At 54.5% G+C, this 25,943-nt stretch overlaps 5 protein-coding genes across 7 annotated transcripts in view; 3 read left to right on the top strand and 2 right to left on the bottom strand.

Moving 5' to 3' along the window:
* The window catches only part of M1AP (meiosis 1 associated protein), a gene marked incomplete at its 5' end in the record, with an annotated part of 77,992 nt that extends 77,106 nt beyond the window's left edge, over positions 1 to 886 (top strand). The window contains one exon of the mRNA XM_084766197.1: positions 151 to 886. Within this exon, the coding sequence (XP_084622323.1) occupies positions 151 to 309 (159 nt within the window). The 3' untranslated portion in view covers positions 310 to 886. The remainder of the gene's footprint in view (positions 1 to 150) is intronic.
* A 339-nt stretch (positions 887 to 1,225) lies between these two features.
* DOK1 (docking protein 1) lies at positions 1,226 to 3,847 on the bottom strand. 2 transcript variants are annotated; one of them, XM_084766201.1, is made up of 5 exons: positions 3,677 to 3,847; positions 3,046 to 3,345; positions 2,858 to 2,951; positions 2,582 to 2,766; positions 1,226 to 2,409 (listed from the first exon to the last, which is right to left on the bottom strand). In XM_084766201.1, exons 1-5 carry the CDS (start codon positions 3,734 to 3,736, stop codon positions 1,597 to 1,599), a joined length of 1,452 nt encoding a protein of 483 aa, XP_084622327.1. In that variant the 5' UTR covers positions 3,737 to 3,847; the 3' UTR covers positions 1,226 to 1,596. The 2 variants fall into 2 exon arrangements, with proteins under 2 accessions (XP_084622327.1, XP_084622326.1); XM_084766200.1 differs by lacking the exon at positions 3,046 to 3,345 and having other exon boundaries at positions 3,677 to 3,821.
* A 1,722-nt stretch (positions 3,848 to 5,569) lies between these two features.
* LOXL3 (lysyl oxidase like 3) lies at positions 5,570 to 19,622 on the top strand. Of its 2 annotated transcripts, XM_084766194.1 has the most exons (15): positions 5,570 to 6,076; positions 7,758 to 7,921; positions 8,724 to 8,938; positions 12,372 to 12,428; positions 13,061 to 13,120; positions 16,174 to 16,393; positions 16,774 to 16,954; positions 17,065 to 17,219; positions 17,426 to 17,593; positions 17,736 to 17,898; positions 18,069 to 18,312; positions 18,411 to 18,526; positions 18,600 to 18,736; positions 18,855 to 18,966; positions 19,117 to 19,622. In XM_084766194.1, exons 1-15 carry the CDS (start codon positions 5,680 to 5,682, stop codon positions 19,188 to 19,190), a joined length of 2,463 nt encoding a protein of 820 aa, XP_084622320.1. In that variant the 5' UTR covers positions 5,570 to 5,679; the 3' UTR covers positions 19,191 to 19,622. The 2 variants fall into 2 exon arrangements, with proteins under 2 accessions (XP_084622320.1, XP_084622321.1); XM_084766195.1 differs by lacking the exons at positions 12,372 to 12,428; positions 13,061 to 13,120 and having other exon boundaries at positions 5,572 to 6,076.
* HTRA2 (HtrA serine peptidase 2) lies at positions 19,580 to 22,602 on the bottom strand (the record flags this gene model as incomplete). Its single annotated transcript, XM_084766198.1, has 8 exons — positions 19,580 to 19,925; positions 20,034 to 20,129; positions 20,641 to 20,710; positions 20,866 to 20,971; positions 21,210 to 21,242; positions 21,502 to 21,696; positions 21,790 to 21,994; positions 22,100 to 22,602. The coding sequence occupies 8 exons, from the start codon at positions 22,600 to 22,602 to the stop codon at positions 19,760 to 19,762; spliced, it is 1,374 nt and encodes a 457-aa protein (XP_084622324.1). The 3' UTR covers positions 19,580 to 19,759.
* Positions 22,603 to 22,853: 251 nt separating this feature from the next.
* Positions 22,854 to 25,920, top strand: AUP1 (AUP1 lipid droplet regulating VLDL assembly factor). Its single transcript, XM_084766199.1, has 12 exons — positions 22,854 to 22,994; positions 23,077 to 23,214; positions 23,316 to 23,466; positions 23,685 to 23,869; positions 24,109 to 24,181; positions 24,281 to 24,354; positions 24,592 to 24,658; positions 24,766 to 24,868; positions 24,991 to 25,110; positions 25,209 to 25,324; positions 25,510 to 25,628; positions 25,736 to 25,920. Exons 1-12 carry the CDS (start codon positions 22,858 to 22,860, stop codon positions 25,770 to 25,772), a joined length of 1,320 nt encoding a protein of 439 aa, XP_084622325.1. The 5' UTR covers positions 22,854 to 22,857; the 3' UTR covers positions 25,773 to 25,920.
* Positions 25,921 to 25,943: the final 23 nt, after the last annotated feature.

Here is a 25,943-nt window from a genome sequence, read left to right as displayed (position 1 = left end):
CACAATGATACTATAGAGGAGCCTAAGGGACTTGTCACCGCCCTGGGCATTCAGGATGTCTCTGTAGGAATGGGATCTGGGAAGGAATTAGGGACCAGAGTCTGCAGGGAACAGGGACCGGAACTCAGGAACTGCCTGGTCTTCACACAGGCTGGGCAGCTGCAGAGCAACAGAGTCCGAGCTGCAGTGGTCCCCCTGCCAGTGGTGCCAGCCCCAGCTGGAGCTCCCAAGGCATCAGCAGCCAGCAGAGCTTCTTCAGGGACCTTCCTGCCTTCTGACTCAGACGAGGAGCTCCCTTCTCAGACCTAAGTCCCCAGCGCCAGAACACAGCCATAGCACTCACAGGATGGCTGCCTGAGGGCAGACCTGTTGGTTGTCAACTTGCACCTGTGAGTGAGCTCAGCCCAAGAAACAGCCTCTCCCTCCTAGGTCCCCACTATGGCCACTGCCCAACTGAGCTGAAAGTGACACACCCAGGCCTGTCTTTTGTCCAGCAGGGACTGTCTTTTGGATTATTTGACAGTGTTGACACAAACGATTAAATGCCCAGTAAGCCTGCACCATTGTTAAGAGCATTCCTAGGCCAGAATTTCTTCCTGCAGCCCTGAGGTCTGGTCACCCTTGGGAAACTGCAACTCAAGAATAAGGATGAGGTTTCACAGCTCAAGAAAAATCAAGACAGGAAGAGTACCCTGCCCAGACTCCCCACAGCAGCTCCCTTAAGCTGCAGACACATGAGCACTGAGGGTGCTGTTGTGTAGCCCAGCAGATGGGGGCCCGGATGGTGTGAAAGAAGCTGTACTCCCTCATCTCCTCTCCCTACACCTGCCTATCTTCCTGTCAGCTCCCTAGGACTACCAAAAAAACAAGAAAAAGAAAAGAAAAATAGCTACCATTTGTACAGGGCCTTCCCTAAGCTTTAGATTACAGTAGGTGCCTGGGGAGGCTACCCATGTCATGCAAACGGCTTTCTGAAGCAGAGACAAATTCTCACACTTGGTGGGAGGAACAGCTAAAGACTGTGGATTAACAGACAAGTGACCCAGAGTCACCATGGTTAGAGCCCAGCCCAGGTGAGCCTATGGCCACCCAAGTTCTGAGTGTCACTGGAGCCCTTTCCCCCTTTCATCGTCCCCAACATAATTACTGGTTCTTCTCCTGATCCCTCCACCCCCTCCCAGCACATGCTGCCTTGCCACTGCAGCCATTCACGCACAGAGACCTCTTCAACCCAAGCTGCCTTTAATGAGATTTGTTTCATAAATTAAAAATGTATCTGGCAAAGAACAGTACAAGAGTAAGGAGGATCCATACTGGCCTCCCCAAAGTGCACTCACTCCTGACCAGTGGACCCATTCAATAGGGGGTCCATTCCTTAGCTCTGCTGAGCCTCCTCCCCCAGAGAGCCCGCCCCCTCAGCTCCTATCATTTGTTCTACTTCCTGTGACTTCCTGGGGTAGCTCATTGCTTGACTCCTCTGGTCCGCCTGTTCTTAATGTAGGCCCCTCCCACCTTCTGGCTCCTGCTGGGTTGTAACAGGTTTTTCTTTGATTTTTCCAGTGCCACCTCCCCATGGACCTCCTATCAGCAACTATCTCAGGCAGAACCCTCTGACTTGACCCCAGCCCTGTCACTGCCTACTCTAGAGAGGCCACAGTCCCAACCCCCTGAGGCGCCACTCTTCTGGACCTGGCTGTACAGAGCAGTATCTGAGCTGTGGCCTTTGCTGCCACCGCCACCTGTGCTACCAGATTCGGGAAGAACCAAGCCCTGTGGTTTGGGAGCAGGGACAGGCTTTGAGCTGCTGCGGGGAGGTGGCACAGCATAGTCATCGGTGACAGGGTTGTAAGGGAGCTCGTAGCCCTCTTCTTTCAGGCGAGCCTGGCACCACCATGCATCCTTAGGCTCCTGAGGCAGATCATAAAGGTCCCGGGGAGGGGCTGGGGTCAAGCCCTCGGGCTCATCATAAATGGGGTCCTCTTTGGAGTCCGTCAGCTTGGCTTCCAGCAACTGCTGCTGCACGTGCCCATACAAATCCCAATAGAGAGGTTTCTTGGAATGCAGCCCCTCCCCTGCCGGAGCTGGGGTGCTGCCCAGGGGGTCTGAATACACAGAGTCCTGAGGTGGGCCAGGAGGAATTCGCACGGAGTCTAAAGGCTCAGCATATAGGGCTGGGGGGCTGCCCAGAGGCTCCTGGGGAACAGGAGGGGAAACTGTCTTCCCCTCGGTCTCCCCTTCATGGGAGTCAGTTCTGAAAATATCTTGTCCCTGTCCAACCTTTCCTTGGGCCTTTTGCTGCTGGATAGCAGCCTCCACTGCCTGAAAGATGTCGTTTCCCTGGGCAGTCTGGAAGGTGAAGGTTCCAGGGCCAGAGGGGCAGCGGCGACCCGCTTCAAAAGAGAACATTACCTGAGGGTGTGAAGGGAAACACGTTTAGGAGTCATAAGAGATGAGTCACAGGTCTGACCAAATTAGTGTATCTGCGGGGAAGGACCACTTGGGAACGGAATTGGTCACCACAATTCGTCACTCCACCCAGGTGCCTTCCCCCAATGGTCACCCTCCCAGACAGCCACTGCACCTTGTCCCGGCCATAGCGTCGTAACAGAGTGTAAGGCCAGAAAAAGAGCGGCTCCAGGATTTGACTCTGGGCCCCCAAAGTCAGGAGGGTCAGCTTCTCAGCCTCCACCCTCAGAATGTAGGAGCCTTGCAAGCCGCAGCGTTCAGAAGCCTCAGTCTTCTGCATGGTTACCCAGAACTGGGATCCTGGCAGGAACACACAGAAAAGGGAAGGAGCGTTGGGACTCCCCAAGAGCACCCCTTCACCCCACTCCATTCCTACTAGACATCTATCTACCTTCCCAGGTGGGGCTGTACAGGGAATTCTCCAGCATCTCCAGGGCAGAAAACTTAGGTGGGCTCTCCGGCTGCGCCAAAGCCCAGCCTCCTTTCTGCAGAAAAAAAGGAACATCGGGGATCTTATTCCTATGGGTCCATCCTGGCAGTGCCCCTTAGGCCCAGGGCCGCTCACCCCTAGTCCCTCACCGGAAAGGCGTTTCTGCATAAAGTCTGCACCCAGACGGCGCTGGACGGGGCGTCCGCCGCCAGCAGGTGCGAGCGCTGCGCGGTGTCCAGGCGGAAGGCTGCGGCGCCGGGCTCAGGGGGACTCTCCACAGACACAGGGGCCACGCTCACACACTCAGCCAGGCGGATCACCTTGCAGTCTAGACGACGAGAGCCGCCTCGACCCCCTCCAGGGCTCGACCCCTTGTGATCAAAGAACTCCAGCCGCGCTACGCCGTGAGGACTGGCTGGGTAAAGCACAGCCCAGGTTTTCCTCCACCTCTGGGAAAGGACGAAAGAAGCGGGAGTACGCGGCAGCACGCGCCCCACGGGGAAGGAAAGACTCTACGCAGGTCGATCTGAGTCTGGGGTTTCCTAGGCAGGGACACTTTCCCTAAAATAATGCCATCCTAACTCCGCACAGCCTGGTACTTCAAGGGAACCTCACCGGGCTCTACAATTGCCCGCGCGGCGTTCTGACCAGCTTCCGGCCCCTTCCCTCTTTCTGGATTCTTTCACCCTTTTCTAAGTCCAGAGGGATTTCGCTATCCCCCCCCTCCGGGACACACAAACACACACAACGCACACACACACACACAACACAGAACACTACCTTAGTCCCGAAGCGCTGACTCTGCAGAAAGAGAGGACCCTCCATCACAGCCCCGTCCATTGCCCCGGCCGTTCCTTCCGCGCTTCCTGGCCCCGAGGACAGGGGGCGGGGCGGGGCGGAGCTGCAGGGTGCCGGAGGCGTGCCCGCCCCTCTCGGGCCCCTGCGGCGGTGATGCTGGGCGGGGGAATGGGCGGGGGGAGGCGGGGGACGGGTAGAGGAAGAGGCGCCAGCAGGAAGAACTCAGGGTCCCCAGAAGGGCAGACTGGGCCCTTTATCTTACCGCACGCACAGTGGCGCCACTCAGGGAAGCCGTGATTGCCAACCAGGGGCCCTGGTGCCTGGGAGTGGAGGCTGAAAGTGACGTCAGATGCTTAACATGACATCAGAGTGAAGGTCGTGACATCATCCTCCGGCACCCCGGGGGCACCATAATAACCAAAGCGGACCTCGGGACATTAGTTCCCCTTGAAGGACCTGCTCCCAAGGCCCAGCCCTGGAATTGGGCTGGATTGTTGACACTGCCTAACTGGGGGCGTGGAGGAATGGCTAGGAGCTGGAAAGCTTCCCGCCGCCACAGGGGCCCCGTTCTGCGGTCCGAAACAGTTTGCAAGGCCAGCATCCCGACCACGGCTGCCGGGGCTCCAACCTGCGGGAAAAGAAGGCTTCATTGAACCGGGAGGGGTGGGAGGGGTGGGAGGAGTGGGAGGGGGTGGCGCGGCTGCAGCCTGCTCCACGGGGGAGGGAAAGATTTAGAGGAGGGAACCGGCCTGGACAGAATGGAGGGAGAAAGCGGAATGTGGGAGGGCTCTAGGGGACGTGGGAGGGACCAACGAAGAGGGGGGAGGGAGGGGGGGTCCAGTCTCCCCTGGCCGAACACTTTTTTTTTTTTTTTTTTTTTTTGGAAATCCTAAAACTAAACTCCGGGACCAGGACTCTGCTTCCAGACTCGGGAGCTCTGCATAGTCCAAGGTAGGAGAGTCACTGCCGGCCAGGGGTAAGAGGTGTTGGATGGAGAGGATAGTGGACCAGGGGGAAAATTGATTTGGGATGGAGTCGGGGAAGCCAACCAACTGACACTTTTATTATTGCTAAGGGAACAAAAACACGAGAGTGGAGAGCTGAGCAGATAGATATTGGGGATGGAGGTTCCAGGATGCAGCTTGGAGGCTCTGCCGAACACCAAGGGCTTCCAAGCCAAAGGTTTCCAGAACAAAGCTGTCTTGTCTGAGTTGGGGGAAAGCAATTCAGGGCCCCCCTTGCTGTGGAGGACTGTTTTCAGCCTTGGATAGAGAGGCCTGAGCTGAGGAGCCAGCCCTAGCTTCTGGTTGCCCGGTGACAGAAAACAGTGGTGTTACAGGAAGCTTGGACAACTCCCCCACCAAAGCCTGCCCGGCTTGAAGCCTCGCTCTCCTGGAGGAGCCCCCTGACCCTGCAGGCTTTTTGTGAGCCCATGTGCTAGGGAGAGTGGCAGAACTCCGTTTAGCCTCAACCCTTCCTGTCTGGGCATCTCCCTCCAGAGCAAACAGCTAAGAGTACTCTCGGTCATAGTTGAGCGATCTCCGTGGGGTCCGGTCTCAGAGGCTCCCCTTGCCTGTACTGCTAAGTCTGTCTGCCTGGAGGGGTCAGCCTGTCATTTCTCCTGTGCCTGCATCGTGGCTTTTACTCCCTCTCCTCGTGGTTTTGGCCTCTCTGTGTCACTCCCCAATAGGAAGCCTATCCGTATTCAATATGTCTCTCACTCTGTGTCTTTTTGTCCACTCTTCTCCCGCCCCCCCCCCGCCCCCCATTCCCACAGCCCTCCTTCCTCTCACATCCTGTCTGTCTGGGTCAGCCTCTCTCTGTCTCTTCTCAATATCCCTGTTTATCTAAACCAAATGATGGCGAAACTAGAAAAGCACATTGTTATGACCCAAGCGGGGACACCATAACAGCTAGTTATAAGTCTTATTGTTTGCAAAGGGAAAAAGAGAGCCTCCCTCCCTTTGTCTCCCTACCCTCATTTAATGTGTATTTCTCCCTCTCTGTCCCTTAGTGCGCACACACCCCACCCCCCACCCCTCAGGGCTCTGCCTGCCATGAGAGCTGTCAATGTGAGGTATTTCTGCCCCTGGGGACTGTGGCTGCTGCTGCTGCTGAACTTCCTGCGCAGCTGTAGTGTGGGGTCTCCATCCCCTCCTACCAACCCAGAGAAGAAGACGGGCAGCCAGGGGCTGAGGTTCCGGCTGGCTGGCTTTCCTAGAAAGCCTTATGAGGGCCGCGTGGAGATACAGCGGGCCGGTGAATGGGGCACCATCTGTGACGATGACTTCACACTGCAGGCTGCCCATGTCCTCTGCCGGGAGCTGGGCTTCACAGAAGCCACCGGTTGGACCCATAGTGCCAAGTACGGCCCAGGAACAGGTGAGCAATGCTCTGGGCTAGCCCAGATAGATTATCTACGTGCAGTTCAAATGCACAGAGAGGAGCACCACGATGGCACAGCCAAAGGGACATGGGACACCAAGAATGGATAGAGTTAAGTAAATCCACAAGTGATAAACCACCTAACAGTAATCTCAGGGCCATGTGCCCTGGAGCTAGCCAGTGTTTCCCATGAGCCTCCAGTGTCCCAAATGCACAATGAGGAAGACGTTGATAAGTTTCTCTTCTGCAAAGTAAGATTCTACAGAGCTATCCACAAGGACAGCCAGCCCGGTGCTGGAGAGCCCTGAGTGGTCCAAGTGCAGTAGAGCTGAGGAGAATGTGCGAGCAGGCGAATGCTGTATGCATGCCCCATAGCTGGAAGGGTCATATGCTAAGCTGACAAAAATCAGGATCCGGGCTAGAGCTAACTGACAAGGGGCAAATAGGAGGAGTGAGAGGGTTGGGGCACAGTGCTCTGGGGCTAAAGGTGCTCAAACTGTGTGGACCCACAGTGGGACTGACGGAGAGATAAGGGTGCAACCTGCTGCTGTCCCCCCCCCCTTCCCACTAGCTCAACCACTTTTGAGATAAAGTGTCACTTGGAGATACCACACTTTGAGAGGGACAGAAGGAAGCAGAAATGCTCAGAGGGAGGGTATTCGCCCTGCACTCAGCCTTCCTGAGAGAAGGAGGGAAGGAAGAAGGGGAACACAGACAGACAGACAGACAGACAGACAGAGGGACGGACCAAGGAGGTGGGGTGAAGGCACTTTCCGAAGCCACGTTTCAGGAGGAATAGCTAAAGAGACCAAACATTTGGCACAGAAACAAACAAACAAAGCCTCGCTTAGCAATTACACCATGGGTGTGGGAAGGGTGGCCAGGCTGTGGCTGAAGAGTTTTCTGGGTGGCATCAAAGGACTGAATGGGACCTGGTAGGGAAAGTTGTAGAGTCCCACAGTGATTTTCTGATGGTTGTGTGGCCTTATGGGGCAGAAGGGTAAGTAAGTCCTTTAGGCTAGGTGTGGCACCCTGAACACTGGCTGGGTCACAGATGTTTCAGGAGGTTCCTGCCAGTTTTGAGTGGTCAGTGATACGCAATATGATCCAGAAAGTAAAAATAGGGTTTCTGGGGGCACAGCAGGCAGCGTAGGCATACAGAAACACACCACAGGAGAGAGCGTCAGAGTGGAGTGAGAGCGCCTAGGATTCCCACGTCTCAATGAGAGGTCAAACTCTTGGGCAATTTACGTGATTTTTTGGAGCCTCGGTCTGTTTACATGAAGTGGTCCTCTGGCAGCTCCGGCCTAAGAATGATTAAGTGTGTACATACTATGGTACTCAATTATAGCTATTGCTATTAGTGGATGAATTCCTGTTGATATTGGTGAGAACTTAAATGTTGCTTCTTGGTTGTTGTTGTTTTTTAATTCACTCTAATCAATCCTTTAGTGTCCCAGATCACCATTAACTCTGTGTCAACCTTACACCCTCTTCCTCCACCCCCCCCAGAGTCCCCTGTCCCTTCTCCTCTTGTTCTTCATCAAAACAGCAGGATTATCCTCAAGGCCATGTGAGGCCACACTGTGCTTCCTCTCCATCCCCATCATGCCCCCCTCTGCCCCCTCCCCTCCCCCCCCTCGAGCACTTCTCTGTCTGCTCACCTTCCTTCCCACAGGCCGAATCTGGTTGGACAATCTGAGCTGCAGCGGGACTGAGGGAAGTGTGACAGAATGTGCCTCCCGGGGCTGGGGAAACAGTGACTGTACCCACGATGAGGATGCGGGGGTCATCTGCAAGGACCAGCGCCTTCCTGGCTTCTCAGACTCCAACGTCATTGAGGTTTGCGAGACACACACACAGACACACACACACACACACACACACACACACACACAGACTGGAAAATCTGTGGAGTGGCCATATGTGGTCAGAAGAGATATTATAAAGGCATCCCATAATCCTCTACAGGATAACGTGAGCTTCTGGGAAACTTGGAAGACAGTGACAAATGAGGTGCTGCACTATAAAATCCAATTTTTAAAAAACGTGTATGGGTGTTTTACAGTCATGAATGTCTAGTGAAAACAGAGGCCAGAAGAGAGCACTGGATCCCGTGGAACCTATAGTTACAGATGGTTGTGAGCGGCCATGTGGGTCCTGGGAACTGAACCCCCAGAGCCTCCAGAAGAGCCCTAGCTCCCAAATCCGATTACTTTAAGTATTCACATAGAGTTACTAAACCCAGCACAAGTCTCTGCCATTTCAGACATATCCAGTCCTGTCCTTCTCCTTCTCCGATGTTTCTGCTTTCCTCCTTTCCCGCCTTCCTAAGGCACTTCCGTTGGGAAGCTTGCCTCCTTTCAGGCGGACATATCCTACCTAGCTTTCCGTCTTTAGCGCCTTCGGACCCTGTAATTGTTTCTCGAGCATAGCACCTTCTGCCACTGTTACACACTGCAGTCTGGGGCACATCCCCTAGATAAGCAGCTGGACCAGCATCCATAAGCAGCTGGACCAGCATCTTCCGTAGCCCTGTCTCACTGGTCCAGCCAGTAGATTTTACAGACACAAGCGGGGTTCCTTCAGGGTGCCGCAAGCACTGCTACGATGACTCTTTACCCTGCTTCTGGTCCCGTCTCAGGTGGAGCAGCAGCTGCACGTGGAGGAGGTGCGACTGCGGCCAGGTGTGGAGTGGGGCAGGCGACCCCTGCCTGTGACTGAGGGCCTGGTTGAAGTCAGGCTTCCTGACGGCTGGTCGCAAGTGTGTGACAAAGGCTGGAGTGCCCACAACAGCCACGTAGTCTGCGGGATGCTGGGCTTCCCTGGAGAAAAGAGAGTCAACATGGCCTTCTACAGGTGCGGGGCTCAGGGGAACGCAAGGAGACTGTTGTGACACAGGAAACCGGCAAACTGTGTGTGTGTGTGTGTGTGAGAGAGAGAGAGAGAGAGAGAGAGAGAGAGAGAGAGAGAGAGAGAGAGAGAGAGAGAGAGAGAGAGAGAGAGAGAGAGAGAGAGAGAGAGAGAGAGAGAGAGAGAGAGACCGACCTCAAAGACTTCCCATAGGCAGGACTGAAACAGACTGCGAGGCAAACTGCGGAGTGCGCATGCGCCCGAGTGACGTCGTGGGTCGGCGGGCAGATTTCTCCAGCCCGGGCACTGGGGCCTCAGGAGTTCAGAGTTCATGGAGGGTGCGGCTGCCTGCGGGAGGCGGTGCCTGCGGGCAGGCGTCTTTGCCAGGCTGCGTTGCGCCAGGGGCCTCGGAAATTGTGACTGGCCGCCCAGTCACCCGAGTCACCCTAGGGACTGGTTCTGTGCGAAGGGCGGCTTCCTTCCTGGAGCATGTCATTTGGTAGTTTGGATAAACAGCCTACCCAGTCCGAGCAGATACTTGGGAGATCTGTCCAGTGTCATTCTGCAGCCTGTTTTGCAGAACCAAAATGCTCGCGTTCCTCAGCTCTTTGTTCTCTTGCCTGCTGGGTGGCTTCCATTGAGCACACTACATAGCAAGTGGTCCGTCGGGGCAGGGTAGTGTAGAAGGTGCCAGTCCTTGAAGAAAGTCAGCATTTCCTTGCATTGAGACAGAAAACCAGTTCAGGTCTTATCTCTAACACAGAGGAAGCTGCCGTTTGAACCTGAGTGTATGCTGGGCAGTACACAGCAATAATGCAACGAATCTTTCAATCTTTCACCTATAATGAAATTATGGGGGGAATTTTTTTTCCAGTCTTGCTAAAATCCAGATAAGCTGTGTTCACAGCTGTCTCCAGCCTCCAAATTTAGTAATCCTCCACAGAAGAAGGCTATCGTAGTGGTTTGAGTGTCATTTTCTTCCTTCTGTAATTTTAGATCTCTAAGAATCGCCGTATGCTTTCCTTAAGTGCTCGCAAACTTTTCATTTAGCAACTCACTGTCGAATCGCGTTTATTTGTAGAGTAAGAAAACTTTTTCTTTCTCAAATCTGTACGTTCTCTAAGATACACTCATTCCCATACGTGCTGGAAACTTTTTTGCCGTAGTGCTCAAACACATCTGAAAGGAATCCAGTTGAGCGGTCTGCAGACTGACGCCATTTTACAAGAGCTGTGTGTCGGAGTGCCTTTAGTGTCGTGTTTCTTCCGCTGAGCTCAGGCTTTGTCTTTCAGAACCCAAACACCAGGTCCTAAAACAGTTGCAGCTTTTAAGTCCAAGGTTTTTATCAAGAGAAGAGTATGGGATGAACCAACTCATCCAGCATTCACTTAACGCCCCCACTGTGTGCCGCCTCCCATTGCAGGCTTTGGTGGTTCCGAAGCGAACACACTCATTCTTCCTCTGAGGACCAGGGGACCACCGGGAAATAAGTAAACTAACAAAATGGAAGGATGATATAGTGTTACCCAGGCCTCTCTCAGAACTAGGTTCATGGCATCTTATTCAAAGACTCAAAAGAGCACACACAAGCAGCAAAGTAGGAAAGGATTTTACTCACAGGTAATGTCAAAGTATGGGACAGGCTGCAAGAGAGCAGCTGGCTACCTGAGCTGGACACCTGCCCAGGGCTTGCTTTTGTGGGTCCAGGAAAAGGAGACCATTGTTAGGGGAGGAACGATGGGTGGTTTCTCATTTTGATTGGCAGGCTTGGGTTATATGCTCCTTTGTTTAGTGCTCCTGTCTCTTCACAAAATGCATCTGATTTTACTCATATGTACACCCAACCATGCCTAGGCATAAGATGGTAGCCTGGGGCTTTTCCCTACAAGGATACTCAGAGAGTGTAGTTTACTGCACTGACTCCCAAACTGCCTAGGCTGGCAGGTTTGCTGCTCTAGTTCCTGAACATGTTTCGGGATGTATTTGTTCCAAGAAGTGAGCTATTAAGGGTTGTTGTGTGCCACAGTGGCCCAATTGCTTTGTTTAGGGACAGGTGTGCACACTGCAAGATGCAGGTGGGGCTCCCAGGGTACTAAGTGCTTTGTCGAGAAAGGGATGTGTACAAGGATCCCAGTTCGCTAAGCTGTCCCCATGTTTGCCGGCCTCAGGAGTGTGCAGTGAGTCCGGGGGAAGAAAGTGGAAGTGGTGAGGGAAACCCTTGTTGAGTAGATGCCAAGCGAGGAGAGACTTAAAGGAGGTGAGGGCATAGCTGTGCAGACACGTAGGCGAGGAGGAGGAGGAGGAATTATGGGGAAGATGGAGTGGAGGGAGGTCTTTCTTGTCTTCCATCAGTGTGGCTGGAGCTGAGTGAACAGAGAACAGGGTAGGTGATGTGACACGTGAGGTGGTAGGGAAGAAGTGACCTAGCTCGAGGAGGGTCATGTGGGAGACGGTGGCTTTAGCCTGTGACGTAAGGAACCACTGGGGGCTTGTGAGCAGAGGTTTGGTTTTGTTGTTGTTTTAACCCGTGTTACACTTGTACTGATTTTGAGTGCCACTGTGAACAGATGGACGCCTTGCCAGAGTAGGTTCCCTCCCACGTGGGTGCCAGGAATTGAACTCAGGTCATCAGTCCTGATGCCAAGCTCCTGAGCCATTTCACCTGCCCCAGAGGTGTTTTGTTGTTGTTTCTGTTTGAGACCACATCACTGGTGTCCCTGGTTGGCCTTGAACTCCTTATCCTTCTGCCTCTGCCTCCCAAGTCTGGGGTTATGGGCCTGTATCACCATGCCCAGCTGAGCAGTGGTGTTTAATCACATCAGTAATCATTACTTTGACTTTGAATTGTTTATCTTATTATGTGTGTGTGTTCATGTAAGGGGGGGTTTCATGTGGTGTGTGTGTGTACACACTCCAGTGCATGTGGGGGGCCAAGAACAACTTTCAAGAGTCAGTCGTCTCCTTCCACACTGGATTCCTGGGATCAAATTCAAAATTGTCTGGTGTCAATGGCAAAGTCTTTTAACCACTAAGCATCTTACCCAGTCACTAACTATGTACGCCTTTGATTGCTTTGTTCTTTGCCCCGCCCCCTTTTTTCTTTAAAGAGAGTGTGTGTGTGGGTCTGCGCGCGTGCACGCGCACACTCCTGCATACTTGTTCTCTGACCTCCAGACCCCAACTTCTGTCTCAATCTAATTTCTGAAGGTCATGGTACTGAGGCCCTGTTCTGAGTCCATGGCTGTCACTGAGGCCCACTTGTGCCTGTGCTAGGAGGGCCTAGGAAGCCTTGGGAGTCGCTGAGGACATCATACCCTACCCCTACTCTTGGAAGCTCTCTGACTATGAGGGAAGGAATCTTGTCCCTGGTTCTGGCTGCACTGGCCTTTTCCACTTAGTTCTACACCAATCCTGACCTGATCTTGTCTTATCCTCACAGAAAGTTGAGGAAGCGAGCGGCCAAAGCCTCAGCCCAACACCCCAAGTCCCTTGGAAGGTAAAAGGGCAAGAGCCCCGGGGACCTCCTGTCAGCCCCTGAGGCCTCAGGAGGTGGATGGATGGATGGAAACCTGTCCATGTCCATCCCAGAACCCAAGCCTATGGATCAGGAATGTCGTTGGATAATGGCTGCTCCCAGGGGAAGAGTGGGAGGCGGCAAGCATGGGAGTGGGTGAGCTTTGATTTTAGGGAATGGGAGGAGGAAATTATGTAGCAACAGCCGAGGGGCCACTGTGTCTTTATACTGCTCCCTAAAGGCCTTCCACGCAGGCCACTGCATTCCTCCTGCTCTCCCCTCCCCCACCTACCCCCACTCCTAGCTCAACTCTCTTGGTCCAGGAACATTTCCACTCTCTTCTCCCTTGACCTTCAACTGACCTCCTCTCCTCTCCTCTCCCTCACCTAGACTGCCGTAACTAGATTTGCCTTTAGTGGCACTGATTCCAGTGAGCATCAGGAGTTGCTAAGTGTGTGCCCTCCTGTGGCATTCCGCAGTCTTTGTGTGCAGGGAAATCAGTTGCCCTCCCTATATACTGTGACCAAAGGGTCCTTCTAGAAGCAGAATGTCTCACTTCTCCAGGGCCACATCCTCGACCACCGCCTCTACCAACATCTTTCTCCTTTTTGCAGACCAGTCAACAAGTTTAAAGTCAAACACAAGCCCCGAGTGGGCAGGGGGCCAAGCAAGAGGTAAATCTGGAGGTTGGAATTTGGAGGAGAGAGGATGGGCAGGGGGCGGGGCCGCGACCAGGAAAGGGTTCAAGACAGGTAGGCCGCTTGGACTGATGGAGCTGATGATGAGAGGGGTGGGGCGGCCGCTGTGATGAACACCTCTCTGGCTCCTGCTAGGAACGGGAAGTGAGGCCCTGTGATGTGAGTCTCCGGGGGACTTTTGTCTCTTACCCTGCGTGCTTATCTTCCGGCAGGCAATCTAGCAGTTCTGTCTGGCACCTGCCTTTCCCCCACAGGACCACAGTGTGCTCAGGAGATCAGTGTTCTCGTCCTGCTTCCTTTGATGAGTGCTTCTAATTTCCACTTTTCAAAAAGTAAATATTACCAGGGGCTGGAGAGGTGGCTCATAGGTTAAGAGTATGAACTGCACTTTCCAGGGAAGCTGAGTTCAATTCCTAGAACCCACATGAGGCAACTCACAACTGCCTGTAACTTCAGCTCCAAAGCATTCGATGCTCATGTCCTCTCCTGGCTTCCCCGGGCACCTCCAGTCACATGCCTAAACTGACACTAGGACACACACTTATACACATAACTAAAGGGGGTGTGTTGTTGTTTAAGTAAGCATTACCAGTTTACCTGGTGTGGAGGGTAGCCTATGGAACCTTTCTCAGGATAGCTTAGGAATCACAGCCCCGGGCTGGAGAGATGGCTCAGAGGTTAGGAGCGCCACCTGCTCTTCCTAAAGGTCCTGAGTTCAATTCCCAGCAACCACATGGTGGCTCACAACCATCTATAATGTGACCTGATGTCTTCTTCTAGTGTGCAGGTGTACATGGAGGCAGAGCACTGTATAATAATAATAAATAAATAAATATTTAAAAAAAAAAAAAAGAATCACAGCCCCCACGACTTTAATCCCGGCACTCAGGAGGCAGAGGCCGGTGGATCTCTGTGAGTTCGAGCCAGCCTGATCTACAAAGGGAGTCCAGGACAGCCAAGGCTACACAGAGAAACCCTGTCTCAAAAAACAAAACAAACAAACAAGAATCACAGCTCCCACCCTGGCTTCCTGTTCATAGGCAGGCATCCATTTCCATATTTTCTTCCTGGGCTCCCTCAGAATTCAAGGGAGTAGTAGACTTCTAACCCTTCCATCAGGGCCTGTCTTTAAAAGGCAGGCAGTAGCACTACAATCTCCCTGATGACTTGTACCTGGGGAGGGGGTGATCCCTTCCATTGTCTCCTCCTCTCCCCACCATGGTCCAGTGTTCCCCCAGCATGGCCCCATGGTAAGCCTTGCCCATGGGCTTCTGTCCCTGGTAGCTCAGAACTTGTTGAGTGGCTTGGGTCATCTTTGCCCAACATAACCATCCTTTGGTTCCTCCCCTGAACCCGCCCCCCAGGAAAGCACGCACTGCCATTTGTATTAGTTACATGGAGTGGGTTTGAGAGTTTAGACATTAGACATTTTTTCCTGCCATGGCCTTGACTTTGATTTTCAGCCAAACAAGACACTGAAACTACCTGATCTCTTTGATTTTCAGGATCCGGTTACCCTGGGCTTCCAAATGTATTCATTCTGTTAAGTCTCCGGCCTCCTTTGTCTGTTTTGTGTGTGTTTTGTTTTGTTTGTTTGCTTTCTGAGACAGGGTTTCTTTGTGTAGCCCTGGCTGTCCTGGAACTCACTCTGTAGACCAAGCTGGCCTTGAACTCAGAGATCCACCTGCCTCTGCCTCCCGAGTGTTCAAAGGCATGGACCACCACAGCCCAGCCCTTTGCTTGTTTGTTTATAAATATCTTCTCCTCCTGCCTTCCTAGCCAACTGTCACACTCCCTCTAGTCTCTCACATCAGGGCCAGGACACCAGACTGCAATTATTCACAATAAACCAGCCTCATGGGCCCACTCGACCCACACCAGGCCTTTGCTTTCTCTTCCTCCCTGAGCCCCACCCAGTCTTTCTGGGAAGAGAGTCCTCCCTTCCTCCAGGCACCTGGCTGCAAGCTCTTGTTCTGTTGGTGTCTACAAGTTCTTCCTCTTCTCCCAAGCATCTCTCCAGTGTTTCCGAGTGTTAACATCTCCAGTTTTGTCCTAGTTTCTGCTCAGATGGCTTGTAGAACAATGCTCAGTTGAAACTGCACAAGCATTCACTACCTCCGTAAAGACATCTGTGTTTGTCATTGGGATGCCAACCATCGCTACCTTCCCTCTTCAGCCATGTATCGTCCCTCCAACTTTTGTCTGTCTTGCATTTATCTTCATTCCAAAGAAAGTCACTTGACAGTCCCTCCTACCGCCATCCTTCAGCCTACTCTCACCATAGCTGTCTGCCATCTGATGACAGGGCTTCTAACCTGGGAGCCCTTCTGGCCTCTGAGAAGCCATTTTAGATGCAGGCATGCTCAGGACTCTGCATCCTGGCTCACTGTCATGCGGCGTGTTCAGTCAGAGCATCCTAGAAGGGTCTGCTCACTGGCCATTCAGGCCAGTTCTGTGCCAGCCACTCCTTTAGAGCCATCTCTTCTGGCTCCCCGTGGGTTCGAGCTTCCCATTAGCTCTGCGCGGCTGCCTCGGCCTCAGCCTCCCTTTAGATCATTAAGAACAAAGCTGCAGCTGGGAGGTGGTGGCGCACACCTTTAATCCCAGCACTCCAGGAGGAGGCAGAGGCAAGCAAATCTCTGCGAATTCAAGGCCAGCCTGGTCTCCAGAGCTAGTTCTAGGACAGCTGAGGCTGCCTCAAAACCCTGTCTCAGAAAAACAAAAAACAAACAAACAAACAAAAAAAAGGACAAGCTTGCTTTCAAACCTGGCCACCCTTCCCCTGGGGTTTTGCCGCAGAAAGTCCCTCACAGACCCTGACTGGGCAGCCAAAGCGCTTTCATAGTGCACGCTAGACAATCCTGCCTCCTGCCCTGCTCCCATCCCAAGGAAAACACAGATGGGGAAGGAGAGGGATAAGAGGCCATGAGAGGTTGGGAGATGGTGGGGAGGTGATGTGGCAGGTGGCTGTGGGGCAGGGAGGCAGGAATTCAGCCTCACTCTACTGCACCAAACTCCTGTCCCCATAGGATGCTGGCCCAGAAGAAGCAACACTCCTTCGGTCTGCACAGCGTAGCATGTGTGGGCACAGAAGCCCACCTCTCCCTCTGTTCTCTGGAGTTTTATCCTGCCAACGACACCACCAGGTGCTCTGGGGGAAGCCCTGCAGTGGTGAGCTGTGTGCTGGGCCCTCTATACGCCACCTCTCCTGGTCAGAAGAAGCACCAACAGGCTAAGCCTCAGGGGGAGGTACGTAAGACAATGTTTTCATTCTGCACTAAGGGGGGTGAGGGGGGGGACTGAACCCCAGGCTATACACACACACACACACACACACACACACACACACACACACACACACACCAAACCTACCATCTAGCTACACACCCTAGCCCAAACCAGTGAATGTAAACTTTTCTCACCCAGGGTGGGAACCCCCTTGCCTGGCGTCTACTCCCTAAGCACAGCCCTGACCTTTGAAAACAGGGAACCTTCCAGTGGCTGTGCCACAGACCTGATACCACCCACTGCCGTAAAAAAAAAAAAAAAACCTCGTGAAGTTCCCCGGGCTACTTAGCTCTCCCCAAACCAATGTTCCCATTCGCTTTGGGCACGTCTTTCTTCTGCAGGCCCGCGTGCGTCTAAAGGGCGGTGCCCACCCTGGAGAGGGCCGAGTGGAAGTCCTGAAGGCTGGCACGTGGGGAACAGTCTGTGACCGAAAGTGGGACCTACAGGCAGCCAGTGTGGTGTGTCGAGAGCTGGGCTTTGGCACTGCTAGAGAGGCCCTGAGCGGTGCCCGCATGGGGCAGGGTGAGAGGGAAGGGCGGTCACACGGCTAGGGGTTCGTTCCTTGGGAAGGTATGGAGTCCTCCGGGCAATGAAGGTCCAGTTACCTCCTCAGCCTCGACCTCTGACTCTAGGCATGGGTGCTATCCATTTGAGTGAAGTGCGGTGCTCGGGCCAGGAACCCTCCCTTTGGAAGTGCCCCTTCAAGAACATCACAGCCGAGGACTGTTCCCACAGCCAGGACGCGGGTGTCCGATGCAACCTCCCCTATACTGGGGTGGAGACTAAGGTCAGTCCTACATTCTACTTTGCGTCTTCCTACCCAGGCCTCCTGGCCTCCAAACACAGCATGGCTGCATCCAGCCCTTTATCCAGGCCTGGCCATCCCACAGCTCCCACACAACCCTCTGCTGTCTGCTGCCCCCTTCTGTCTCTGCTCCCCTCCCCCAACGCCCAAAGTGCCCCCTACAGCTTAACTCTATCTGACTTCTACAGATCCGACTCAGTGGGGGCCGCAGCCGTTATGAAGGGCGAGTCGAGGTGCAAGTAGGGGTACCTGGGCGCCTTCGCTGGGGCCTCATCTGTGGGGATGACTGGGGAACACTGGAGGCCATGGTGGCCTGTAGGCAACTTGGTCTGGGATACGCCAACCATGGCTTGCAGGTAAGTGGGGGAGAAGAGGGAGGAAACCAAAGCTGTTGTCACCAAAGTTCCGTGCTCTTGGGCAAAGCACTGTGGAGACATGTCCCTTGGCCCTGGAAACTGGAACCTATGACCTCACCCAAACACCTATCCACATCCCCAGGAGACCTGGTACTGGGACTCAGGGAATGTAACCGAGGTGGTGATGAGCGGAGTACATTGCACAGGGTCTGAGCTGTCCCTGAGCCAATGTGCCCATCACAGCACCCACGTCACCTGCAAGAAGACAGGAACCCGCTTCACTGCCGGAGTCATCTGTTCCGAAAGTGAGTGGACGGTGCACGCTAGAGAAGCAAGGCTCTCGCCACCCCCTCGTTTGCAGAGGGGTGTGTTATGATCTGCAGGGCACTCTGTGGCCGGCAGAGAACCCAGGCTCCCCTTCGGGAGGTGGACGCGCCCTCAGTGGTAACTTACATCACTCTCTCTTCTCATGCAGCTGCTTCGGATCTGCTGCTGCATTCGGCCTTAGTACAGGAGACTGCGTATATTGAAGACCGGCCACTGCACATGCTGTACTGTGCTGCTGAAGAGAACTGCCTGGCTAGCTCTGCCCGCTCAGCCAACTGGCCTTATGGCCACCGGCGCCTGCTCCGATTCTCTTCCCAGATCCATAACCTAGGAAGAGCTGACTTTAGGCCCAAGGCTGGGCGCCATTCCTGGGTGTGGCACGAGTGTCACGGGTGAGAGAGATGGAGGGGGCCAGAGGGAAAGGCAGGCTGCAGGGGTGTGACCAGCCTGCTGGGGTCTGGGAAAGAATCACAGTCCCCTTGTCCCACAGGCATTACCACAGTATGGACATCTTCACTCATTATGATATCCTGACCCCCAATGGCACCAAGGTGGCTGAGGGCCACAAAGCTAGTTTCTGTCTGGAAGACACTGAGTGTCAGGAAGGTGAGTTGGGGCCAGAGTGGACTTAAGCCCAAGCACAGCCTTGCCCTCCGCTGACGTGTAACAACCCCCTCAGATGTCTCAAAGAGGTACGAGTGCGCCAACTTTGGAGAGCAGGGCATCACCGTGGGATGCTGGGATCTCTACAGACACGACATTGACTGCCAGTGGATTGACATCACGGATGTGAAACCAGGAAACTACATTCTCCAGGTGCCTGGCAGCTGCCTAGGCTTTCAGATCCTGGGGCTCGGGGGGAGGGGAGTGATGAAGACACCTTTGACCTGCGGGAGAGCAGCTGGGTCACACCAGCATTCTTCCTAACTCACAGGTGGTCATCAACCCAAATTTTGAGGTAGCAGAGAGTGACTTCACCAACAACGCAATGAAGTGCAACTGCAAATATGACGGACATCGCATCTGGGTGCACAACTGCCACATCGGTAAGTGACGGGAAGGGTAAGTGGAGGACAGGAGGAAGAGGCTCTCACCCCCTAAGCACTTTCTGCATCTCCCCACCACTCCCTGTGGTGGGCGTGCACGCTTGCCTATGTGCAGGGAGAGCCCCTCACAGGTGCCTGCTTACTCTGCAGGTGATGCCTTCAGTGAGGAAGCCAACAGGAGGTTTGAGCGCTACCCTGGCCAGACCAGCAACCAGATCGTCTGAAACGCCACCACCCTCTGCAAACCACCACTGGCCCCCAATGGCAGGGGTCTGAGGCTGCCATTACCTCAGGAGCTTACCACAAGAACCCCTGATGTCAGCGGGCCCGCTACACTCATCCATCTGCACACTACGGATGACGAACTGTTGAACAAACCTTGGTGCCTCCCTTACTGGGTCAGCTGTCATAACCTTTGGCCTAGCATGGAGATCAGCCAGCAGGCAGAACACACCACGAAGAAGTGCCCACACAGGACAGCAGCACCTCATTCTCTTCAATAGGGAAGTCAGGAGGGTCAGCTCTCACCTTCTAAGTTCTCCTAAGGACCGAGTTACCTCTAGCCTTTTGGTGGGGGAAAAGGCCCAGCCCCCCTATTTTTGGCTGTAACATGTTGCTAGGTATAATTTTATTTTATATAAAATGTGTTCTTTAGAGCCTAGGCCTGGTGCCAGTGGTTAGAGGGACCTGCCCTCCACAGGTCCACTGACTCCTCTGCCCAGGGGCACGCAGAACCTAGGCTGGGAAGGCAAGGAGGAAATCAGGGCAAAGCTTTGTACTCTTGCTAGTTCGGTCATTCTGTGACCTCGGGCGTCACATATAAGGTCAGTGTCTCTGACCCCCGCCGGATCCGCACTGCCAGCTGTGATTGGGTTCGAACGGCCTCATACACGTCTTCAGCATTTTGTACCAACTGCTCTCCAATGGCTAAGATCACATCACCAGGCCGCAGACCAGCCCTGTGGAGGATGGACAGGGAAAGAGCAGACAGCTGAGGTCAGGGATACATGCACACCACACCACACCACACCACACCACACCGCCTCACAGGGCAGGCTCTCCATCACCTGTGTGCAGGGGAGCCCAGGATAACTTTATGGATGAGGACACCGTGCTGAACGTCAGGAAAGCTTGGCTCTCGGAGCTGTAGTTCAGCAAGGATGCTGGAAGGGCACAGAGCACACTCTGTTAGCTCCACACAGGCCCTCTCCCATCTTGACATGCCTTCTAGCTAATTCCAGATGATACACAGTGTTCAACCAACTGCACTTCTTTCCTTCTGGAATCTACTATAAGGAAGGGAAAGGACATAAGCTGAGCCTAGAAGGGTGGGGCCTATCAACCTCATGAAATAAGGCGCTAAGACACAGGAGTGGAAAATCAAAGTAGTCCTGAAGAAGCGGCAGGCCGAGTCTAGGAGGATGGTGATGGTCCTTTAATGCCAGGCCAGTGAAGGCTTTAAAACTTAGCAGTAACAGGATGCAATCGATCCAGTGAGAGGGTTCAAGATGCAGTAGGGTGAGAAAGTTATGATGAGAGGGAACAGCTCTTGTGACAACAGACAACAGCTCATCTTAGACAAAGACACACACGAGAGCAAAACCCAAGAAGAGAGAGCAGCTGGATAGCACGGAGCACACTGGCGGTCCTGTGTATCATGACCCCCTAACGTACCTGGGAGTCAGGGTCAGCATCATCACCCCAATGTAACGGCGCTGGGACCCACTGATTCCAAACCAGGAATCTGTAAAAAAGAGGACAAGTGAGCCCACCCAGCCACACCCTTCTCTTCCTCACCTCCTACCAGCACACCCCAACCGAGTCTCAGTGAATGCCCCCCCGCGCCGTGTCCCATCCTCCATTTTAAAGGCACCCCCTCTCCCTGTAAGACAGGCTCACTTTTCTTCTCCCCGCGATGCAGAAACTCCCTAAGGCGATCAGAAGGGATGGCAAAGGAGATTCCAGCTGTCACCTTCATGGTGTTCACTCCAATCACCTCCCCATCCTGCAGGGACACAGCCCCCTGTCCCCTAGCCCACACAGATGGCAGGGGGTGGGGGCACCGGAACAAGAGTAGCCAAGGACTTGGGGGCAGGGGTCTGGCTGGGTACCAGGAGATGAACAAGAGACTACAGAAACTTAACTAAAACTCCATGAATCAGAGACAAACAAAACAAAACAAAAAAACCCACCCTCCCCACACTGACCCGGGGTATGGATCCTTAGAAGGACATGGCACTCACCAGGTTAACCAGGGGGCCGCCAGAATTCCCAAACTGTGGGATAAGATGAAAGAAAACATGAAAGAGATCTGGAATTCTATGGCCTCTGGGAATTTTATGACTGTGGGCCTTTAACAGGGTGTAGGGAGATTCTTCAAATTCCATTCCCAGCCCATGAACTAGAGTGGCTGCATTTTGCAGGCCAGCCTCTGACACAGGCCCAGTCACCCCACGTGTCAGCTGGTGCCCACACCTGACAGCTGTTCTCCCCAGTTCCAACCTAGCTCCTCATTTCTCCTCTATCAGCACGCACATCTATAGCTGCATCGGTCTGAATGTATTCCACGTTGGTCTGTGGGAGTCCCAGGTCCCGGGCTGGACGCTGAGCAGAGCTGACGATGCCAGATGTGATGGTGTTCTGCAGTGCAAAGGGACTTCCCATGGCAACAACAAACTCCCCTTGCCGGACATCAGCAGAGCGGCCGAGGGGCAGTGTGGGAAGAGGCTCCTTTTAAAGGAAACGAATACACCCAAACCGGTCATTTTTAAAGAAGGGAGCAAGTCAACAGCTGCCATCAGATCTGGCCCACTCCATCCCCACCTTGGTTTGAATCCTCAGCGTGGCAATGTCGGCCACAGGATCCACAGCTGTGACCACGGCCTCATAAGTGTCTCCGCTAGGCAGCCTCACTCGCACTCGGCGCCTATCAGCCACCACGTGGGCGTTGGTCACGATGAGCCCATCTGAAGCCACGACGAATCCAGAACCGTTTGAGATGGGGACTTCGCGGCCGGAGAAAGGGTGCCTGGGATGGAGGAAAGCACCGATTACACTGCAGCCTCCACCCCATCCTGATCTCTTGGCTTACGGCAGGAAGTTTCAAACACCTCCCGGTCAACTTCACCATTACCGGCCCAGGATCTCTATATAGACCACAGCTGGGGCTGTCTTCTCCACCACATCTGCGATGAAATTGTACTGGCTCCGCGGAGAGGTGGGTGGCGGAGCAGGGACAGCGGCCAGCTCCGCCGGAGGACCGCGCCCCCAGCCCCACAACAGCAGCAGCACCGCACCCCCTGCTCCCACCGCCGTCGCCAGCCATTCCCGCCAACGGGTTCCTAGGCTCCTGCAGGCCTGCTGGGCATCGTAGCCTGGAGTCAGCCGTTGCCAGAGATCCGGGGTCCCAGACTTCAGACAAGCCCGTGATGCAAGGACCCGAACAGGCACCCGGGCGGGGAGATTGGGGGTCCCATAAATCATCTGGGCCTGGGGGTCAGGAGTTCGAGTTCCTGACGTCAGTAGAGCTCGGAGATCTGGGGTCAACAGGGGGCCCTTCCCCCAAAAGGTGCCCCCCAAAGCCCTCCAAGCCCGAAGGCTCCAGCCGGCACCCCGCCCCGCCTTCAGCGCAGCCATCGCTCCGCCTCGGCTCTGTCTTCGCCCGCCCTACTCAGAGGCGGTGCTCTGGAGCCCAGCAGCAAGCCGGCCGGGAGAAGCGAGGAACGCCGGTATCTGTTCAATGCATGTCGGGAATTATAGTCCATTCAGGACGCGCTCTCTCGGGCGTTACACACACAAACACTTACACGTTCCTCCGGGCCGCAAGGCCTGCTGGGAACGCTAGCCCTTCCGGGGCGCTTTCCGGACCTCGACTTCGGGCAACCCCTTCGGATGCCCAAAGACTCCGCCTTCCCAGGAGCCCCCGCGGCCCCGCGAAGATGGCGACGACAGCGGCCCCGCTTTCCTGAGTTGGCTACGATGGAACCTCCCCCAGCTCCCGGGCCGGAGCGGCTCTTTGACTCGCACCGGTAAGCGCTGCGGAGGAGGGAAGAGACCGGTCAGCGCGTCCTCTCGCCTTCGGCGCCTGATCGCGTCGCCCTCTCGCCGCAGGCTCCCGAGTGACGGCTTCCTGCTGCTCGCGCTGCTGCTCTACGCGCCGGTCGGCCTCTGCCTCCTGGTTCTGCGCCTCTTCCTCGGCCTCCACGTCTTCCTGGTCAGCTGTGCCCTGCCTGACAGCGTCCTCCGCAGGTGCGGACTGGGGTGCCTGGGGAGCATCTGGCCGGGGCCTGTCTCAAGACCGCACAGTCACCGCCGCCTGTGTCTCTCCTCCCCCCCGCCCCCCCCCCCAGGTTCGTGGTACGGACCATGTGTGCGGTACTGGGGCTCGTGGCTCGGCAGGAGGACTCTGGACTCCGGGATCACCGCGTCAGGGTCCTGATTTCCAACCACGTCACACCTTTTGACCACAATATAGTCAACCTGCTCACCACCTGTAGCACCGTGAGTTTGGGGGCGGGGGGTGCCGAGAGCGCCACCGGGTGGCTCCCTAGGCCTGAGCTCAAGGCTCCCCTTTACCCACTGGCATTCTCTTTGGGGAATACTGAGCCATTCCCTGTCCCCGTAAACGTCACCCAACATCTTACCTTTCTCATTCTGTTTCGTCTTCTCTTTTGACATTTCCACCCCTCCCCCACCCCAATTCTTTTCCCTGTTCTCAGCCTCTACTCAATAGCCCCCCCAGCTTTGTGTGTTGGTCTCGGGGCTTTATGGAGATGGATAGGCGGGTGGAGTTGGTGGAGTCGCTCAAGAAATTCTGTGCTTCCACGAGGCTTCCGCCCACGCCTTTGCTGCTTTTCCCGGAGGAGGAGGCCACAAATGGCCGAGAGGGGCTCCTGCGTTTCAGGTGGGTAAACACAGGTATCTGGACCCAGTTGAGTGAGTTGCCAAGCTCCTGGGGGAGCCTGTCCCAGTTCCAGGTCCTGTCTGCCCACTTTTAGTCTTGCCCCCCCCCCCAAGTTATTAACTCCTTGGTTATCTGCTTATGGAGTTGGACAGTTTCCTGGTTTCAGTCAGGTACTTGTTGGCTAGGCTACCCTGAACTCTCTTCCTGTTCGAACTCTCTTCCTGTTCTTTCTCTCTTAGTTCGTGGCCATTTTCTATCCAGGATGTGGTACAGCCTCTTACCCTGCAAGTTCAGAGACCCCTGGTCTCTGTGGTGAGTGCATGCTGGACAGGGAGTCCTCCCAATTTTGGAAGGAAAGTTCTCCCCTTCTGGCCCTGCCTGAATAAACCTCACTTTATGTCCTCCCCTCAGACGGTGTCAGACGCCTCCTGGGTCTCAGAACTGCTGTGGTCACTCTTCGTCCCTTTCACGGTGTATCAAGTAAGGTACTAACTGGTCTCAGTCTTTGGTGGCTGGGAAGATACTCGCTTCAGTGTCAAGGAAGTAGTGACCTCTGTTGTGTCTGTCTGTGGATTTGTTTATGTCAAAGCTCGGTCACAGGCAACGCGTATCTACCACCTCCCCGCTCTCACTGCCACTGTTCCAAGACAAATGGGGGGGCGGGGAATGACACCCGTAGCCCTGGGCACCTTAGCAAGGCAAGGCTTTGGGTTTTTTTGCAGGTGGCTTCATCCCGTTCATCGCCAGCTTGGGGAGAGGAGTGAGGAGTTTGCACTCCGTGTACAACAGGTGCTAGTGAACACGGGCATGGTGGAGGTGGGCCCCCTCCCCCCCGCTTCCGGCGAGGGGGAAGAAAGCTTGAAGGGACTGCGTTACAACCTTCCAATTCTCCCTAGCTGGTGGCCAAAGAATTGGGCCAGATAGGGACACGGCTCACTCCAGCAGACAAAGCAGAGCACATGAAGCGACAAAGACATCCCAGATTACGCCCCCAGTCAGGTGTGTGGTCTCTGCACACAGATGTTTGCTTCGGGTCGGGTGGTTGTGTTTCCTTCCTTGCGCCTGCCCACCTCTTTCTTAGTCCTCCGCTCACCTAAGACCTTTTTTTTTTTTTTAAACAGTGCAATCTTCTTTCCCTTCTCCTCCCAGCCCTCCTTCTGACGTGCAGCTGACAACGCTGGCTCAAAGAGTCAAGGAGGTTTTGCCCCATGTGCCACTGAATGTCATCCAGGGAGACCTGGGTATGGGAAAGGGTAGCTTCACAAAATGACAGAGCCGGGAAATGGGTTGTGATAGAGAAGGCGGACAGGGAGTGGACACTCTGCTCCTCTCTTCCCAGCCAGGACTGGGTGTGTAGACTTGACCATCACAAATCTGCTTGAGGGGGCTGTGGCTTTCATGCCTGAAGATGTCACTGAGGAAACTCAGTCCCCGCCCACAGCTTCCGCCCCAAAGGTGAGCCACGGGAGTAGTCAAAGCCAAGACTTAAGAGTAGGTCGAGGCAGTCTCCTTGCTCCCTCTCCCTGACTTCTCTCTTTGATGTTGAGACCCTAGCACAGTGCCTCTCTTGCAAAGTAGGCACTCGATGGGTGTTTAATGATGATGACTTCGCAAGCCCTCTGACCTTGTGATCACCTCAGTTCCCCAGCTCTGGCCTGGTGACCCCTCAGCCCACAGCCCTAACATTTGCCAAGTCTTCCTGGGCCCGCCAGGAGAGCCTTCAGGAACGCAAGCAGGCACTGTATGAATATGCAAGAAGGTGAGAGGATGAGCGAGGACAGTGCGTCCGAAGGAACAAGCTGGAGAATTGGCTCGAGGAAGCTGACATGACAGAGCCTACACGCTCTCTCTCCCCATGTCCCACAGGAGATTCAGAGAGAAACAGGCCCAGGAGGCTGACTGAGCCCAAAGGAAAAGGATGGTACCCAGAGCCGCAGGACGGAGACTGGGGGCAGCCCTCACCCAGCTAACAACAAGCCGGATGAGTGGGTGGTAAAAAGGGAGGGATGGGGCTCCCCCAATCTCATATTAAATTCAGGGTTTCCGCTCAAGGTCTCTGTTGCCTCTCTGGGTT

This window comes from Acomys minous, assembly GCF_964271855.1.
Source record: "Acomys minous genome assembly, chromosome: 17".
Taxonomy (NCBI): Eukaryota; Metazoa; Chordata; class Mammalia; order Rodentia; family Muridae; genus Acomys; species Acomys minous.
This window is presented reverse-complemented; position numbering and strand designations above follow the sequence as displayed.